Raw genomic sequence first — 15,253 nt, 5'->3', positions numbered from 1 at the left:
AAGCAATGATGCCGGCCTGGGGTCAGTGCAAGCACAGAGGAGAACGAGACTTGGAGGAGAGTGTTTATGCAGCCTGGGGGACAGCAGAGGCTTCCCCAAGGAGCTGCGTTGTGAAGGATGAGTAGGCATAAGGCTGATGTCTCGTTCAGGAATCTAGGCCATGACTGCTTATGTGTGCAATACAAATATCATGTCACATGGCAAGGCCATAAGACAGCCCTGGGGCACTGTCCGTACAGCTGACAGGACGCAGGCTCTTTGGAGATATTTGGGGTCCCGATGGGATTTCACACTGCCCATTCGTTGTGTGTGTGTGTGTGTGTTTGCATGTGTCTGGAGAGAGAGATGGAGGGAGGAAGGGAGGGAGAGACAGAGAGAGAGAGAGAGAAGAAAGGGGAGGGAAGGAGAGAGACACACTGAGAGAAACAACATAATTAGAGCATTAAGAACTCCGAAGTCTGTGCTAGGTTCAAATCTTGGCTCTGCCATTAGCTGTCAGGTGCTCTTGGGCAAGTTTCTTATCCTCCTAGCCTCAGTTTTCCCGCCTATAAAATAGAATCCTGTCTCATACAGTTGTGATGGGGACGACAAGAGATGATATCCATCTACCTTGTCACGTAGTAAGCGCCTGCTCAGTGTTGATGCTGTAACAGGACGATTGGACGCAGGGCATTCTCCCAGCTCAAGAAAATCACCATGTGGCTGTGTGTTTGTTCTCTCTAAGGTTCCGCCCCTGGTCCCTGCTCCATACTCCAGGGGGTGACATCAGACTATGGAGCAGCTGGCCAGACAATGGAGCAGAGTGTCCTAGGAGGCCGGAGGTGCTGGGGGAGGCAGAGGGTGGAAAAAGCCAAGCTGCCCAGCCCCAGAGGCCTTGGGGCTGGTCTGGAGATGGCGGCACCATACTAGGCCTCTGAGGAGGTAAACAGAGAGATGGACGGAACGAGGCGGGTGGGAAGAGAATGGCGGAGGGAGCCCACAGATGCAAGGCGGGGAGGAGTGAGTGCCAAGTGTAGACAGAAAACAGGTAAGTCTGGCCTCGGACCTGAGAGATGGCTCAATTCTTGTATATCCTGGGCCCAAGCAGGGGCAAATCTCTGAGATGGGGTGGGGCGGCCTCCCCAGGTTACCTGGCAACCAGGCCCCGGGAATTCAGTTGTGTCTTTACTGAGTACATACTAGATGTCTGTTCTTGTGTAAGGCCTCGCCAACAGAGGATGGAGACTCAGCCTTGGTTTCCAGGACAGAAAAATAAATGCCACATAGTAGGTACAAAGTTATAATAGACTCTATATCGATCATTCCTTAAGTGCCCATATTTTCTGAACAGCAAATCAGCCTGTGTGGGGTGGTCAGTTTGGATGTACTCTGTGAGCCACGGAATAAAATATTGGAAGCTGTGTGGTCACTGAACCTGTGAAACCCAAAGCCGAGAGGTTGAGGGGAGGCTTTAGACCCTAGGGGGCTGTTGAGGGTGAGGAGAAGGCCCAGGGGCTGCCATCTGTGCCAGGCTCTGTTTCCCTTTTGACAAAGTTAAAAGGGTCAAGCTCCCAAGTCTCTATAAAGAGCTCTTAACTACTCCCTGTTTTACAGATAAGGAAACAGACTCAGAGAGACAGTGGATAAGTGTCAGAGCCCGGATTCAGATCTCGGGGGCCTCTGACTCCACAGGCTGGGCTTTCTCACTCTACCAGGCTGAGGTTGGAATGTGACAGGGACCCCAGGTCTAGGGCTGTGGGTGGCTGTGAGCTCGTAAGAGGGAGCCCTGAGACTGGACTCCTCTGAACCTCACATCTCCACCAGGTAACCACAGGGTTCAGGCCCCACAGCTGTGCAAGCATGAGGAAGAAGGGCAGTGACAGGGGTGGCATGTCAACATTCACCGCCTCAGTCTCTAAGGTAATGTGCTGTTTATTGGGACACCTCAGCCTAGAGGCAGGTGCAATAGAATGTCCCCAAGCCTCTGAGGGTGGGTAAGGAGCTGAGTCCTCACCTCCCTGGTTCCCTCCCTGAGGTGAGCAGGGAGGGACCTATAGCCTGTGCTCACACCTTTGTGGTGGCTCGGTTTTGTGCTCAGCATTTTTCCAGTGGCGACTTGAGAAGTTCCCACTCCTCTGGCTTCTCTTCTCTTCCAGGGAACAGCTTGTCTTCTTGCTCTGGCCCCTCCTTATTGCAGGGAATTTTCTCTAAGGAGGGCTGGGCTGGGCTGGGCTGGGCTGGCCTGGGCCAGGCCTAGATTCCTCCTCTGGGCGGTGGCCCTGGAAGACCCAGGAAAGTGGATAGGAGACAGGTAGGTATCTTTTGTGCTTAGCTGGCTCCCAGCCTGGGGGACAGACAAGCTGTGGGGCGTGCCATGGCTCCAGGTTCCCGAACACACCTGCAGGCAGGGGAGTAGCCACGAGTATCAGAGACCCAAGGTGCTGCTGTGCCCATCCTGGGAACCAAGCCACATGCTCTGAGCACACCTAGGGCTTTGGAACCAGGCCTCGCCCAGAGGCCCCCTAGTGGGTCACAGCTGGGCAGCCCGTCCCTCCCTGCCCCTCTTCTATCTGCTATACCTTTGCACCTCGAAATCTGACACTGTCCGAGGTGGGGAGGCGGGATCTGGAGTCTGCCCCCAGTCTGCCATCCTGTTGTGGTGAGAGGTAAAGGACTGAGATACAAGTTAGAAAACCTGGGCCTCGGCCCATACCTTCCCTTCTCTGTGTTAAGTCACCTGGGGCCTCAGGTCTCCTGTGCCTAATTCACAGAGACATAGTGACCACGGTTAAGGAGCCTTAGGGCTGCTAAGTGGGTTGACTTTGAGTAGTGTCCCTTCATCACCCAGATATGATCCCATTGGCCAGACTTCCCTCCTGCATGGTCACCAAAGCAAACAACACCACGCACCCTCCCTCCCCTCTCCCACACACATTGTTCAAATAAATCACACAAGAAGGCCTATTAATATTATGAGCTTTTAATTGGTATCTTCCTCCCTATATTTGAAGAAGAAACACGGATGCCCTACAATGACCTTCTTCGGCTTTGGAGGGGCATGGGCAGAATGAAGGGCTGAGGGGGGACTGGGCGGGCAGAAGCAGAGCTGACAATGGGTTTCCCACATCCTTTATCTAGTGGTGGGGTGGCTGGCCCTGCACAGGAAATCCAGAACAACAAGCTGCCATGTATCCCCCAACCTGCCATCTCACTCACCTAGAGCCTCCTTCCAGGTCCCCGCAGCTCCTGAGTCCACCACCAGATGGGAGCATCGAGCAGCATGCCTTCCCTTCCTAAGCCAGTGTCCCTTCCCATTCCTTCACCAACCCCTTCCCAATCTGCTTTTCTGCTTCCTTTCTTCCTACCAAAACAGATCCTGGGGCTTCTATCTGTTTTATGTCCAAGGAAGCCAGTGGCAGATGAAAGCACACTGTCTGTCAAATGAAGCCACTTGACAGCAAGAAGTGACGGCCAAGGATCTGCTTGCAGGGAACCCCAGGATCTAGACACTTGTGTTCAGTCACCATGAACTGGGCAGCTAACAGCTCTCTGTGGTCTCAGCACCTGGCACCCAGTAAATGTTCAAAAAAATGTCTGTTGGTTTGGGCTGAACATAACTGAATCAATAAATCAACAATAAAGCCAAGGGGATGAAACATGAGAAACTTGTATTCTGCCGGTGCTGTGGTGGCCTCAGAGACCCCTGGGCCAACTTGACTGAAGCGCCAGCTGATCACCACCCATGGGTACCTGGCCAGCAGCCTTCCCTCAGGACAACTTGTGTGCTGGGCTGGACCAGGCCTCCTGCTTCCCACTTCCCACGACATGAAGAGGTCTCTGCTCATAGCAGCCTGGGGGCTGTGGGGAATTTGTCCAATGAGTCCGTAGACCCTCCTTTCCTCTCCCACCTACCCCTTTTGCAAACCAATTTCTTCCATGATGCCTGTGACCACCACGCAGCTGCCATCTCTAGAACCCTGGCTGGAAGACTGGCTGGGGGCAGGGCAGCTGGCAGAGCCAGGGGAGAGGTGGCCAGCAGAGAGAAGAGGATAATACCTACAGAGATTTGTCACCAGGAATAACTCGCAGGTGTCTATTGACTTATCCTTTTGTCCCCCTCAGCTAAAAAAGATACGGACCCCTTATTGAACCCAAAGAATAGAAGTTGATCTAAAACCCTCTGGTGGCTTTTTTCTTATGTGTTGATTGATATTTCTCTGTTGGCCTAAGACTGTCAAATCTGACCTTGCCCAGTTTGCCAACTGAGAGGAGTCAGGGTAGGTAGAGGGGAGAGGGCTGGGAAGGGGGGAAGGGGGGGCTTCAATGTGAGCCCAGGAACTCCTTGAGGACGTCACAGGTCTTCTTGTGCATGACCTCACGCAGCTTCCTAACCCGCCGGGGGCTGGATGCTCCCACAAAGCTCTCGGGCCGCAGCATGGCCATGCCGCCGTCCACCTCCCCCATGATGATGAGTGGCGTCTCGCCCACCGTCACATTGGGGCAGGGGCAGGTCCAGTCCACGTGGAGCAGAGTGACCTCTAGCGGCTCCCGGCCCAGGAACTTGAGGCCCATCTTCTCATCCTTCAAGACCTCGTCCACGGTCACCAGGGCACGACCTGAGTCGGGCTCCTCAGTCAGCTCAGAGACGCGGCCCAAGATGACAAAGTCACTGCGACAGAAGCTGGTCACAAGCTTCTGCCTCGGCTTGCAGGCCCGGCAGCGCTGGTCCCCCCGAGGAAAGGGGCAGGCCTCCTCGCAGGCCTCTCGGCTTCCGAAGTTGTTGCCGTTGCCCTCACAGCCCCCGTAGACAAAGGACTGGCACTGGCCCGTCTGGCTGTTGTAGGCCCAGCGGGGTGCGTAGGCCTTGCAGGGCCCCTGCAGGGCGGGCAGGCTGCACACGGCCAGCGGCCCGCTCATGCAGGCCACCATGCAGGCCTCGTAGGTCTCAAAGTGGTTGCGGTTGCGATGACAGTGGCCGAAGGTGAAGGTGAGGCAGTTGTTGGCCTGGGTATCGAAGTGCCAGCGGGTCTGCTCCTCGCCACAGTCCTCGCTGTCCGGGGGCTTCAGGCACTCGGACGCAGGAAAGGCCGTGCCATTGGGACTGCTCTGCGAGGTGGCCGCCGCCTGACCGCCCCTGACCACCGACAGCGGGAAGTCGGCGCGCAGGACTCCTGCGGCATTCCGGGCCGTGCAGGTGTAGATGCCGGCGTCCTGGAGCTGGGCGTTGTAGATGACCAGTTGGGCGATGTTGGTGACCACGACGTTGCCGCGGACGTGGTTGGGCCTCATGACCACGTTCTCCCGATCCTCCAGCTGCTTCTCCCAGGTGATCTCGGGCCGGGGCCGGCCCACCACATCACAGAGGAAACTCACCGTCTCGCCTACAGTGACAGACTGGTGCACGGGGTGGTTGAGTAGAGCTGGGGCCGCCATGTCCAAGCCTGGGGTCTCCGGGGAAGCTGTGGTGGGGTGCACGGTGGTCTCAGGTGGCGGGGGGCTGGTGTTGGGCCAGGTGAAGTGATAGCGGCAGGTGACAACGGCCAGCGTGATGCCCTTGGAGCAAGCCTCAGCGTCCATGTAGCAGCGGTTATAGTAGGTGAGGCCGTCTGAGGCGCAGGTAAAACTGGGCTCCTTCTCACAGCGATCTCTGCACTTACACACGGGCTGGCCGTCCCAGATGTCACACTCGGAGCCCTGCTGCAGACACATGAAGTGGTCGCACGTGGCCTCCTTAGGCATGCCCACCGGGCCCTTCTTCCCTCTCACGTCCATGTATCGGGCTGCCACACAGCTCTTGGTCCCACACACGTTGGGGCAGCACTTCTCATAGGTCTCACATTCCTGGAGAGAGCCAGATCGAGAGACCTGAGTGAAGAGGAGAAGAGAGAGAGCACAGGCTGCCCCCACCTTGCCCCGTGGTTTCCGTGGACGGGATCTAGCACGTGCTCCCCTATCGTGAGCAAAACACTTCGATAATAATAATAGCTTAGGTATACAGAGCACTTGACTATTTGCCAGGCCCTCTTCTAAGAGTGTCAACTTATTTAATGCTCATCACAAGCCTATGAGGTGGGTGTAGCATTATCTCCACTTCACAGATGATGATAACTGAGCCACAGAGAGATTAGGTAACTAGCCCAAGGTCACACAGCCTGCGGCATGGGAAGAGGTAAGCTATATCCCTCTCAGAGGGAAAGTTTTCTTAGTACACTTTACAGATGAGAATGCAGAGCCTCAGAGGGGTGACGCCAAGTGCCCAGGGCTGGGACGTGGTGGGAAAGGGCTTCGAGCTCCAGGTGGATGGGATTCAGAAAGGAGGTTTTTCTTCTACATCCTATAGTGACCACGAGTGAGGTCTAGGTAGGAACAAATGCTTTTTTGTCTTTTTTTCCATTGGGGTGAGGATGCCCTGCCTGCTCCTAGGGGTCACACCAAACGAAGTGGGAAATGGCTGGAACAGTTGTTCAAGGCTATCCATACACACGTCAAGAGCAGCAGCTCTGACGAGGGCCCACACGCCCACATTCGTCCAAAGCCAAGAGGAAGACGCAGACGGGACAGGCCCAGGATGCTCGGTCTCATCACCACAGGCTATTCCAGACCCCGGCGCTCGGTTCCGATGTGGGAGACATTTCATGGGGAAATCAACAAGGGAAAAAGTCCACTTGTGTGACAAAGGTCGGCAAGGCCGTCAGCAAGGACTTACCAGACTGTAATTCCCTCTGATTCTCTGTGGAGCCATGTAAGGCATTAGCTTAATTCCTCGAAATTAGCAGCATGCTCGGGGGCTGACACAAACAAGGATTTCACGTGGTGTTTTCGACAATAACGCATCGTACCCACTGGGCTGGCAGGCGCTGCTCCTAATCCTCTGCCCTGGTAGTAGCTCTGTGAATTACTCCCCACCAGGGCTGGCCTCTCGTGGTTCTGAATATTCTTCCTGCCTCTGACATTCCACATCGGCTAAGAGGGGGAAAGGTCCCCCACCAGGGCTGGCTGTGCAGAGCCTGCCCGCACAACTTGTTTACTGTTTTCCCCGTCTCGGCTCAGAATGGGCACTTTGTTTTGCAGCCGTTGCTTGGCGTAGGCTTCTAGGCCACACCAGAGAAGGTTTGGGGACAGGGATGGGCAGATCTCAGCTGGGGTCTGAGGGAGAGAGACCGAGTGGGGGGACCTAGGAGCAGGCAGGAGCACCTGCTTCTCAGCCTGAGGGTCATTAGATTCTCTAAGCTCCTCAGGACTCAGAGATCCATGAAAGCCTGGGTCGTCAGGGACCAGGGGAAAGGTATTTCTGGGCACAGGAAACCTAGAGATGATCCTTAGAATGGTTTTCCTTCGCTGAATCCCCAGTCCCACGCAGGTACCTTCTCCCCAAGATACAGTAAATCAGCCAGAGTCTCAGTGTCCCCAAGCCCCACCTGATTTATCAGTCCAGCCTCAGCCAGTGACACAGGCCTCCCTGTATATATAGCCAACCAAGAGCACGAACTCAGCCTCATGGGAATGCTCCGCCACCCCTCTGCACCCCTTATCCTCCTTTCCCTCGGCACCACCATTGCTCACTGGCAGTGTGTCTGGCCTGAAAAGCCTGCGAATTGTCCCTGGAGCGCTGTGAGGCAGAGGCCACTCTCTCCAGGGCGATCCTGTGCTCTTCTGTGAGTTACGTTAGTTTGGCAGAGGAAGCACCAGGGTCCCTCATGTTCCCTGGTGATGTCCAGCCCAGCCCTGAGCCTCAGGAGCTAGCCGGGCCAGCAGGGAGTGCCTCTGCACAGGCAGGCACCGGATACCAGCAGGCTCTTCACCCCTGGTTGGAAGGAGTGACAGGAATGGCCCTTGGACCCCAGAGCTGGGAGAGAATTGTCCTCAAATCAGGCCTGCCCTGCTTGCTGCAGGATGCTCTGATGAGAGCAGAAGGGAGGACCGAGGAATCCGGCTGGTCAAAATTTAGTCCACTTCCCTCCCAAGGACACCCAGACAATCTATTCAGAGCTGTTCCTGCCTGCCATCATTGTCAGCCTGGTCTGTTCTCAGGGTCAGGGTCCAAAGCCCTGGGGTGGTGGTCTGGAGGCCAGACGAAGCCTCAGCTTTGTTTTCAGACTGATGTAGGTTCCAAGCCCAGCCCTCCCATCCCTGGCTATTGGACCTTGTGCTGCTCACTGCACAGTGGTGAGTGTCGGCTCTCACCTGTCAACGGGCTACTGACACATGTGCCTGGCATAGTCCTGACTCAGAGCAGCTGTCAGCAAACATGAGAGCAGGAATTCCAGGGTCCCCTGGCCCTGATGAACTTGGACATCACATCCACCTCTTTTTCTGCGCCTTGGAGTTAGACAGACATCATACTTTGTCTCGATAACTCCATGTGGCCTGGGACCCGCGTTCCTTCACCCTGGGCCCCACAGGGCACCTGCCATCCCCACGTCCTGGCTCCCGTTCTCCCTCACTAACACACTCACGTGGTCATCTCAGGCTTCTGGATTCCCACTCACCTGGTCCGTCTCACACTCCCGCTTGCAGGTGCTCTGGGCATCCACCCAGAGGTTGGGGTTCATGTCGTTGGGGCAGATGCCAGCGTGGGAATAGCGGATGGGTGGCAGTGCCAGCCCTCTCAGGGGTACCCCAAGCAGGAGCAGCAGCAGCAGGGCTGCCACTCGTCCCCAGCGGGACCAGAACCGGCGGCACCCCAGGGCCCTCATGGTGTGGTCCGCAGTGGCCAGAGGCCTCCCCTGCAGCGCCACCAGGGGATGGGGCCCACCAGGGACTTCTCAGGGGCCGCAGACACCTGCCCTTGGCCCCCCAGCAGGCTTCTTTGCTGTTGGTAAGGCTGCGGCCGCCGCGGCTGCCTCCACCGAGTCAGTGGAGCCCGCTGGGTTGTGCCGCTTCAGAGAAAAGAAAGGTCTCTGCAAGGAAAGCCCCTCTCCTGAGTGTGCAGGGAAAGGAGCTGCAGCAGGGGCCCGAGGCTGGATTTATATCCCGGGCGCCACCCGAGTGGGAGCGAGCTAACCTGATGCCTGTCACAGGCGGGCTGCTGGCTCCTCTGTCCCGTGGCTGATCACAGACTTGTTGCAGAAGGGGAAAAAAAAAAGCTGGAAGCAGTTTAGGCGGCGTATCTGGCACGGTGGGACACCTGCTTGTTTTTGACTCCAGGAGGCCTTTAACCCCTTCAAGGGCCAGAAATGGCATGTGTTTTGGGGGGAGCTGGCTCCAAGACACGCAAGCTCACTGTAAAGGAGAGGTTTGTTTCCCTTTCCCCCAGCTCCTGGGCCGGGCCCCCTCCTCCCCTCGGCCACCTCTGAAGAACACACAATCGCTTGTTACGCGGAGGGACCTGCAGGCGTGGGGCTAGCATCGCCCTGCCCGACAGTACATTTGAGAGCAAATGACGTGGAAAAACAACAAGTTCACGGCCGTTCCAGGGCGGGCCTGAGCGGCGGCTGTGCTGTGTAAGCCGACTCCCACCCTAGCTCCAGGTCCCTTTGTGGGGGGTGTGCGCAGGACAGCTCCCTATCTCCCTGTCCAGGGCCGTTTGCATCTCGAGTTCCAACTTTGGTGATTTTTCCCCAAATCATTCCAGACACACATACCAGATATGCTCCGGCTCCCCGGCTGCACGGACGGATCACATTCCTCTCTCCTCCACCGACACGCTCGTGGCTCCAGAAAAACCTACGCGGTGACAGTGTCTCACGGTGGCGCTGGGCGGCCGGCCGCGCTCGCTGATGGCTTCATGGCTGCATCCAGTGAGCTCTTTCGGGGTGCCAGGCACTTTTCAGTTGTCTCGTTTCCCCCCACTTTACCAAGGAGAAGGTTCACGGCTGGAGAGAGCGAGGGACTCGCCCAAGGTCAATCACAGTAAACAATGATAGTGATACTAATTGCTAATATTTACTGGGCTCTTCGTAAGTGCCAGGCTTTCCGTATACAACATCTCATTTATTCCTTGCAACGAACTGTACCTTCATTTTAGATTTGAGGAAAGGATACACAGAGAGGCTAAGCACCTCACCTGCGCGGCACAGCTACGGCGACCCCACTATTAATATAGGGAAACAGGGACCCCAGCTCGTGGGGCTCAGGCAGGGACCTCTGGAAATCACCCCGCCCGCCCCCATCTGTTGGAACTGCTGTCAAGGTACATCCCAGACTCTGGTTTTTACAGGCTGGGTAAGAGGTTTGTGAAACATCAGGGAATATATCTGTGGGGAAGGCTGGAAAAAGAGTCAGAAGCTGCCTGGGCGGAGGCAATTTCTCTCCCATTTGGGAGGAAATGGCTTCTATCTAAAATGCCACTGAAAAGTGAACAGGCTATGTTTCTGCACTGGTCATTCGATCCCCCGGTGGTGAGAGGTGGAGAGGCAGATCCCTGGGAGAGAGAGGCACCTTTTCAAAGTTAAACCATAAAGGATTTGGGGAGCAGCATCTGAGCTGCTGTGTCCCAGGGATGGTGGATGGGGTGGGCACAGAATATGTCAGAGCCAGTAGGGACCAAAAGGGTCCCTAGCAGTGTTGTCATTTTATAGATGGGGAAACTGAGTCTTGAAACCCAGACCCATCCTTTCCCAGGTCCGCTCTTCCTTCAGAGCTACAGCTCACCATCCAGTCTGACTGGGAAAAGGCAGCACAGTCTCTCTTCCCACCTTGCAGACTTTTCCTCTTCCTCACAGGGTGGTATGTTGCCTTCTCCCCGCCTGAGCCGATTCCTTTCTGTCGTGTGGGTCATTCTGCAAGATCTGTCTTTTCTGCTTATGTCAAAGAGCTAATGAAGGGTGTCAGATCCTAAACCCCTAAATTATTGGAATAAATTTCCCTCCAAGGCCAGTCCCGGTAATACAGCCAGACAGCAGGCAGCGCCGGCTACTTTGAATCCCCTGTAATTTTATAAACCCATGTTCCAGCTGCTCGAAGTGGGGCCTCAGCACACACTTGACGAACACAATTTGGGCAGCCTCCTTTGACATCACAAAGGGAAATGGACGGTGACATATTTCTAAGCAGGACTTCGAAAAATTGTCAGAGCCTCATTACACGCGAGGAGAAGTATCCAGGGAGAGGAGGCTGATTTCTGGGGAGTGACTCGAGACCATTAGAGAGAGCAGAGGAGCTGGGGGAGAGAGGGAGGGGCGCAGAGCAGAGATGGAGGGAGGGGGCAATCGGCGGAGCGGGGGAAGCTGTCCTGCTCCGGGTTGATGGAGAAAGCCCTCGCCCAGCTCCGTCCTGTCCAGAGCCAAGGCCTCTCCCTCCCAGGGCCCCGCTTCTGGCCATTCTGCTCTGAGAACTCTCAAAACAGCATCAGGGAAGAAGCGGCCCTAGAACACTCCAGCTCTCTCTCTCAGCCCTTCCAAGTCTCCCACCAAAACACAGCTCAGAATAATAAATAACATCTGATCAGGGCTCAGAGCCCACACAGCGTTTTCACCAACATCATCGCCGCTGACCCTCATGCCAGCCCCAGGAGGGAGCCCGGGAGAGGTTGCTGCGAGCTCCAGTGTACTGGAGGAAACCGAGTCACAGGGAGGTTAGGCTGGGTCTGCTTGGGGTCCCATAACTCATGGCCTCTTCTCCCAGACCCCGTCCCTGTGCTCTTTCCACAACCCTGTACAAGCTTCTAGCCCCTCCGGAAAGGGCCCCGCTGCCTTCCCGCCAGCCCTGCCTGTTTATAAGCTGTTCTGGGAGTGCTTTGTGCTCTCCTCCTCCTGTGCCCTCCTTCCCACAGTCCCCCGGGGCCCGGCTCCACTGGACTCTGTCTCCCTCTCACTCTTCTCTGATGAGCAGCATGGACCCCACCCTCACCAAACCCCTGGGACCGAATGAGGGTTCAGCTACCCACTCCCACCATCCGCCAAGATACCCCTCCATCAGAGCGGGCCTCTGGGGAGTAGAGCCTGGACTGGATAGGGCCGACCTGGGGTGCCCCCTGACTTTCACCCACTCCAAGGATATCGGGCACAGTTCGGTCAGAAAGAAGGCCAGGCTCTGACTTCATCTCAGAAGAGCCTCCAGCCCGTACCACTGTTGAAGGGCAGAGGAACCACAGACCCTTCACATCCTCCACGGTGAGTTCAAGGCCTCGTTTAGGTGCAGCTAGCAGGATGTCGCCACGGACAGTAAACTCTAGGTGACTTCGACCTCGGGTTCACCCTTAGCATAACAACTTCTGAGCCACTAGGGCCTTGACGGGATAACGCAGCTGACACCATTTCCGAAATCAGCCAGGCCTCCCCAATCTGGAGACCTTAGCCACACACATGGCGAGGACACCCGGAGACCCATGGAGACCCACAGAGACACCACGCACGCATCTCAGATACCATGTCACTCCCGCCACATCACCGACCTAACCTCTTACTTCTCACAGCATCTCCTCCCTCTTTCCCTACTCGATGTTTTCTTAAAGCACCTACTATGTGCTAAGTTCTGGGTGCATAGAGATAGATACAGTCCTTGTTCACAGAGAGAGCAGTCTCCGCCAGAAGACAGGCATGCAAGAGCACGACAGAAGAGTGAAAACACTGTCTTGGGGATCTTACAAGTGCTGGGAACAGGAGGAGGGAGAGAGGGCTGGGGTTGTTGTTGCACAGCTGTGACCTGGGTGGGTCTTGAAGTCTGTGCAGGAGCCTGCAAGACAGAGCAGAGAAGGCTGTTTCCTACACTTCTCCTCGGAAAGGCCTGGCCCACAGCACGGCCTTCTCAGCCAAGGCCCTCCCTCCGCAGGGCCCAGGCCTCCAGAAAGTGGGAGTGACAGAGAAGTCAATAAGTTTAGGAGACAAGGTGGGGGTGGGAGCTGCAGGTCTTGCCTCCACATGGGGCAGCCCCAGTAAAGTCAAACCAGCAGCCCATTCTGGTCCACCCTGCTTGGGCCCCCAGGCCTGAGGCAGCCATGCTTTCTCCCGCATGGATAGGGGAGGCCAACCCTCCGGGACGCTCCCTGCCCTTATCCTGCCATTTCAACATATTCGGAGAGGAGAAGGATTTGGGGAGCAGGGATTGGGGTGCTGGGGAGAAGTCCTTAGTCAGGGCGCTCAGGTTCTCAGAAGTCCTGGGCTGCCTCTGCTAAAGGCAGCGACCCAAGCCAGGGAATTCAATAAAGCTGGCGGCTCATTACCCAGCTGGGGACCCCCTGCCCGAGCGGCCATGGGCCTGGGTTACATTACAGGGCTGTGTGAACTCTCCCCTCGGAGTGAGACGGCACCAGGCCTTGGAATAATTACGGGGCCTCAGCAGATGGTGGAGGCGGACGGACGGGGGAGGCCTTCAGCTGTGGGACATGTGACCTGCCAGCATCTGTGCAGAGCAGGACATGGGAGGGTCCACGCTGGGCCCCAGGGGAGGCAGCACTGAATCAAGCTCTGAGAGTTACGGGGGTGGCCTTGGTGGAGCATGGCCCGGCGCCTGGGGCCAGCCAGGCCTCCTTTAGGCTCCTGCCTGGACCAGGGGTCCTGCTGCTGGGGCCCAGTCTCTAGAAGCTGGAGTGCAGTATCTGATCTGCATGTTATGAAGCCAGACTAGGAGACATGACAGCACAATTCTGGATACCTTCGAGCCCTCAAACACCCTCCTGGAAAGTTGGGCATCAAGGTACTCAGTGGACTTTGGACCTGTGTTAGCCCCTCATCCACTCGGACAGCTCCGTGACACTTGGATTGAGCACCATGCAGGGACTCAGGAGCACAGGGTTCTCACCCTGGTCTGTCATTAACCTTCTGTGCGATCTCCTCTATGCCCCCATCTGAGGCCCCTGTCAGCCTTCTCCTCTCTGATCCCATGTCCTGATTCCTCCAGCTTTGCCTTGATGGAATCAGCTTCAAACAGCCCTGAGCAGCTCTCAGCCAAGACAAACATGGGAGAGAAGAAGCCAGAAGGCTGAGGGGATGCAGGATTGGTGTCGGTTCCGCCGCTCTGCTCTGCTGCGGTGGGAATAAGGGCCCCTGTTTCCACTTTTCCCAGGCCTGAGAGTTCAGTAGGAATAATACAGATAGGGGCACGGCCTCCCTCCCACTTAGGCCTCCCCTATCCTGGACGCTTCCTTTGGCTACTCAACTCTCCACACTCATGAGCTCCTCCCCTCTCTGCCTTGCTGTTCTCTTCCTTCGGATGAGAGAAAGATGAGAAGGTCTCAGACTTTGGGTCTCCCTGCTTACCTGCACACTGGGCGCACATATTCTCTGAAACCAAACGCAACCCTAATACCACTTCACAGTACAAAATGTACAAGGACTAGGCAGGGATGGGGGAAATGAGAAACAGGCCTTTTCCTGACTGACCGTTATTTCAAGATTTCTGGCTCAAAGAGTTTCCCTGCATCTTCAGGGTGAAAGCTGAAGCATTTAACCTGAACCATCATGAACTTCTGCCTCAGTTTACTTCTCCAGTCTTATCATTTGTTCTTCTCTCTCTTAAACTCTGGAAGCTGCCACATTGTTTTTTGTGATCCACACGCTTTACTAGCTCCACACACTCTTCCCCTCACAGACGTCCTCTCTGCCACGAACACTCTCCCTTCCCCTGGCCAGTTCCATCTTCTCCTGGCCAACTGCTTCCCAACCCATCTTAAAAGATGTGTCTTTCAGGAGGGAGATCTTCCTGATCTCAGAGGCTGAGGAAGGTCCAAGCTACTTCCCATTGGGGGTTCTTGATATAGTTTTTAAAAAGAAAAAAAAAACAAAATAAAACAAAAAAACAAAAATTGAGGTCCCAGCCTGTGGCAAGATTTAAACATTCAGCACTGTCAGGACTTACCTCTGTGCCTGTGGGTTGAGGCTGTTTAGGGGTACGGCTTGGCCTGACTGCCTGTGGTACTCCAGGCATAGTTTACATGGTGTTGAAGTTACTTATTCCTCATCTATCACCCAGACTGGCCTGTAAACTGGCAGGCAGGGGCTGTGTCTGGTCCATGATTCCAGCAGAGAGCATGCACTCAGCTGATGTATGTTGAATGAATGGATGATCTTGTGAAGGAGATGGTGCTCTTGTAGGGCTGGGGTGAATATTCCTAGCGTCAGTCATACCCGAGGGAGACCGGTTAGTCCTAGCACAGGAACACTGAAGACTGGCTTTAGGCAGATAAGGGAGGGTACACTGTCCCTGTGCCTGTCAGCCACTCTGGGCAAGAAGGAGCCTAGAGTCGACAAGGCCTGGACTGTGGCAGCTGGAGAAGCCTTGGGCATCCCATGGACAGCCTTAGAGGTAGAAGGAAGGTGCCCTAAGTGGGATCCGCAGCATCCTCCATGCTACTCTTCATGTATGCATCCCTTGGCTTCTCCCCAGGTGTCTGTGA

The 15,253-nt window shown here is 55.7% G+C and overlaps 1 protein-coding gene across 2 annotated transcripts; it reads right to left on the bottom strand.

The window, feature by feature from the left end:
* Positions 1 to 3,006: 3,006 nt before the first annotated feature.
* Positions 3,007 to 9,683, bottom strand: WFIKKN2 (WAP, follistatin/kazal, immunoglobulin, kunitz and netrin domain containing 2). Of its 2 annotated transcripts, none has more exons than XM_039846407.1 (2): positions 9,564 to 9,683; positions 3,007 to 5,820 (listed from the first exon to the last, which is right to left on the bottom strand). In XM_039846407.1, the coding sequence occupies exon 2, from the start codon at positions 5,749 to 5,751 to the stop codon at positions 4,300 to 4,302; it is 1,452 nt and encodes a 483-aa protein (XP_039702341.1). In that variant the 5' UTR covers positions 5,752 to 5,820; positions 9,564 to 9,683; the 3' UTR covers positions 3,007 to 4,299. The 2 variants fall into 2 exon arrangements, with proteins under 2 accessions (XP_039702341.1, XP_039702340.1); XM_039846406.1 differs by lacking the exon at positions 9,564 to 9,683 and adding an exon at positions 8,469 to 8,854.
* Between the last annotated feature and the right edge of the window lie 5,570 nt (positions 9,684 to 15,253).

Source organism: Pteropus medius, unplaced genomic scaffold (genome assembly GCF_902729225.1).
Source record: "Pteropus medius unplaced genomic scaffold, Ma_sr-lr_union100, whole genome shotgun sequence".
Lineage (NCBI taxonomy): Eukaryota > Metazoa > Chordata > Mammalia > Chiroptera > Pteropodidae > Pteropus > Pteropus medius.
Note: the sequence above shows the minus strand (reverse complement) of the source record. Positions and strands in the feature narration are given on the sequence as shown.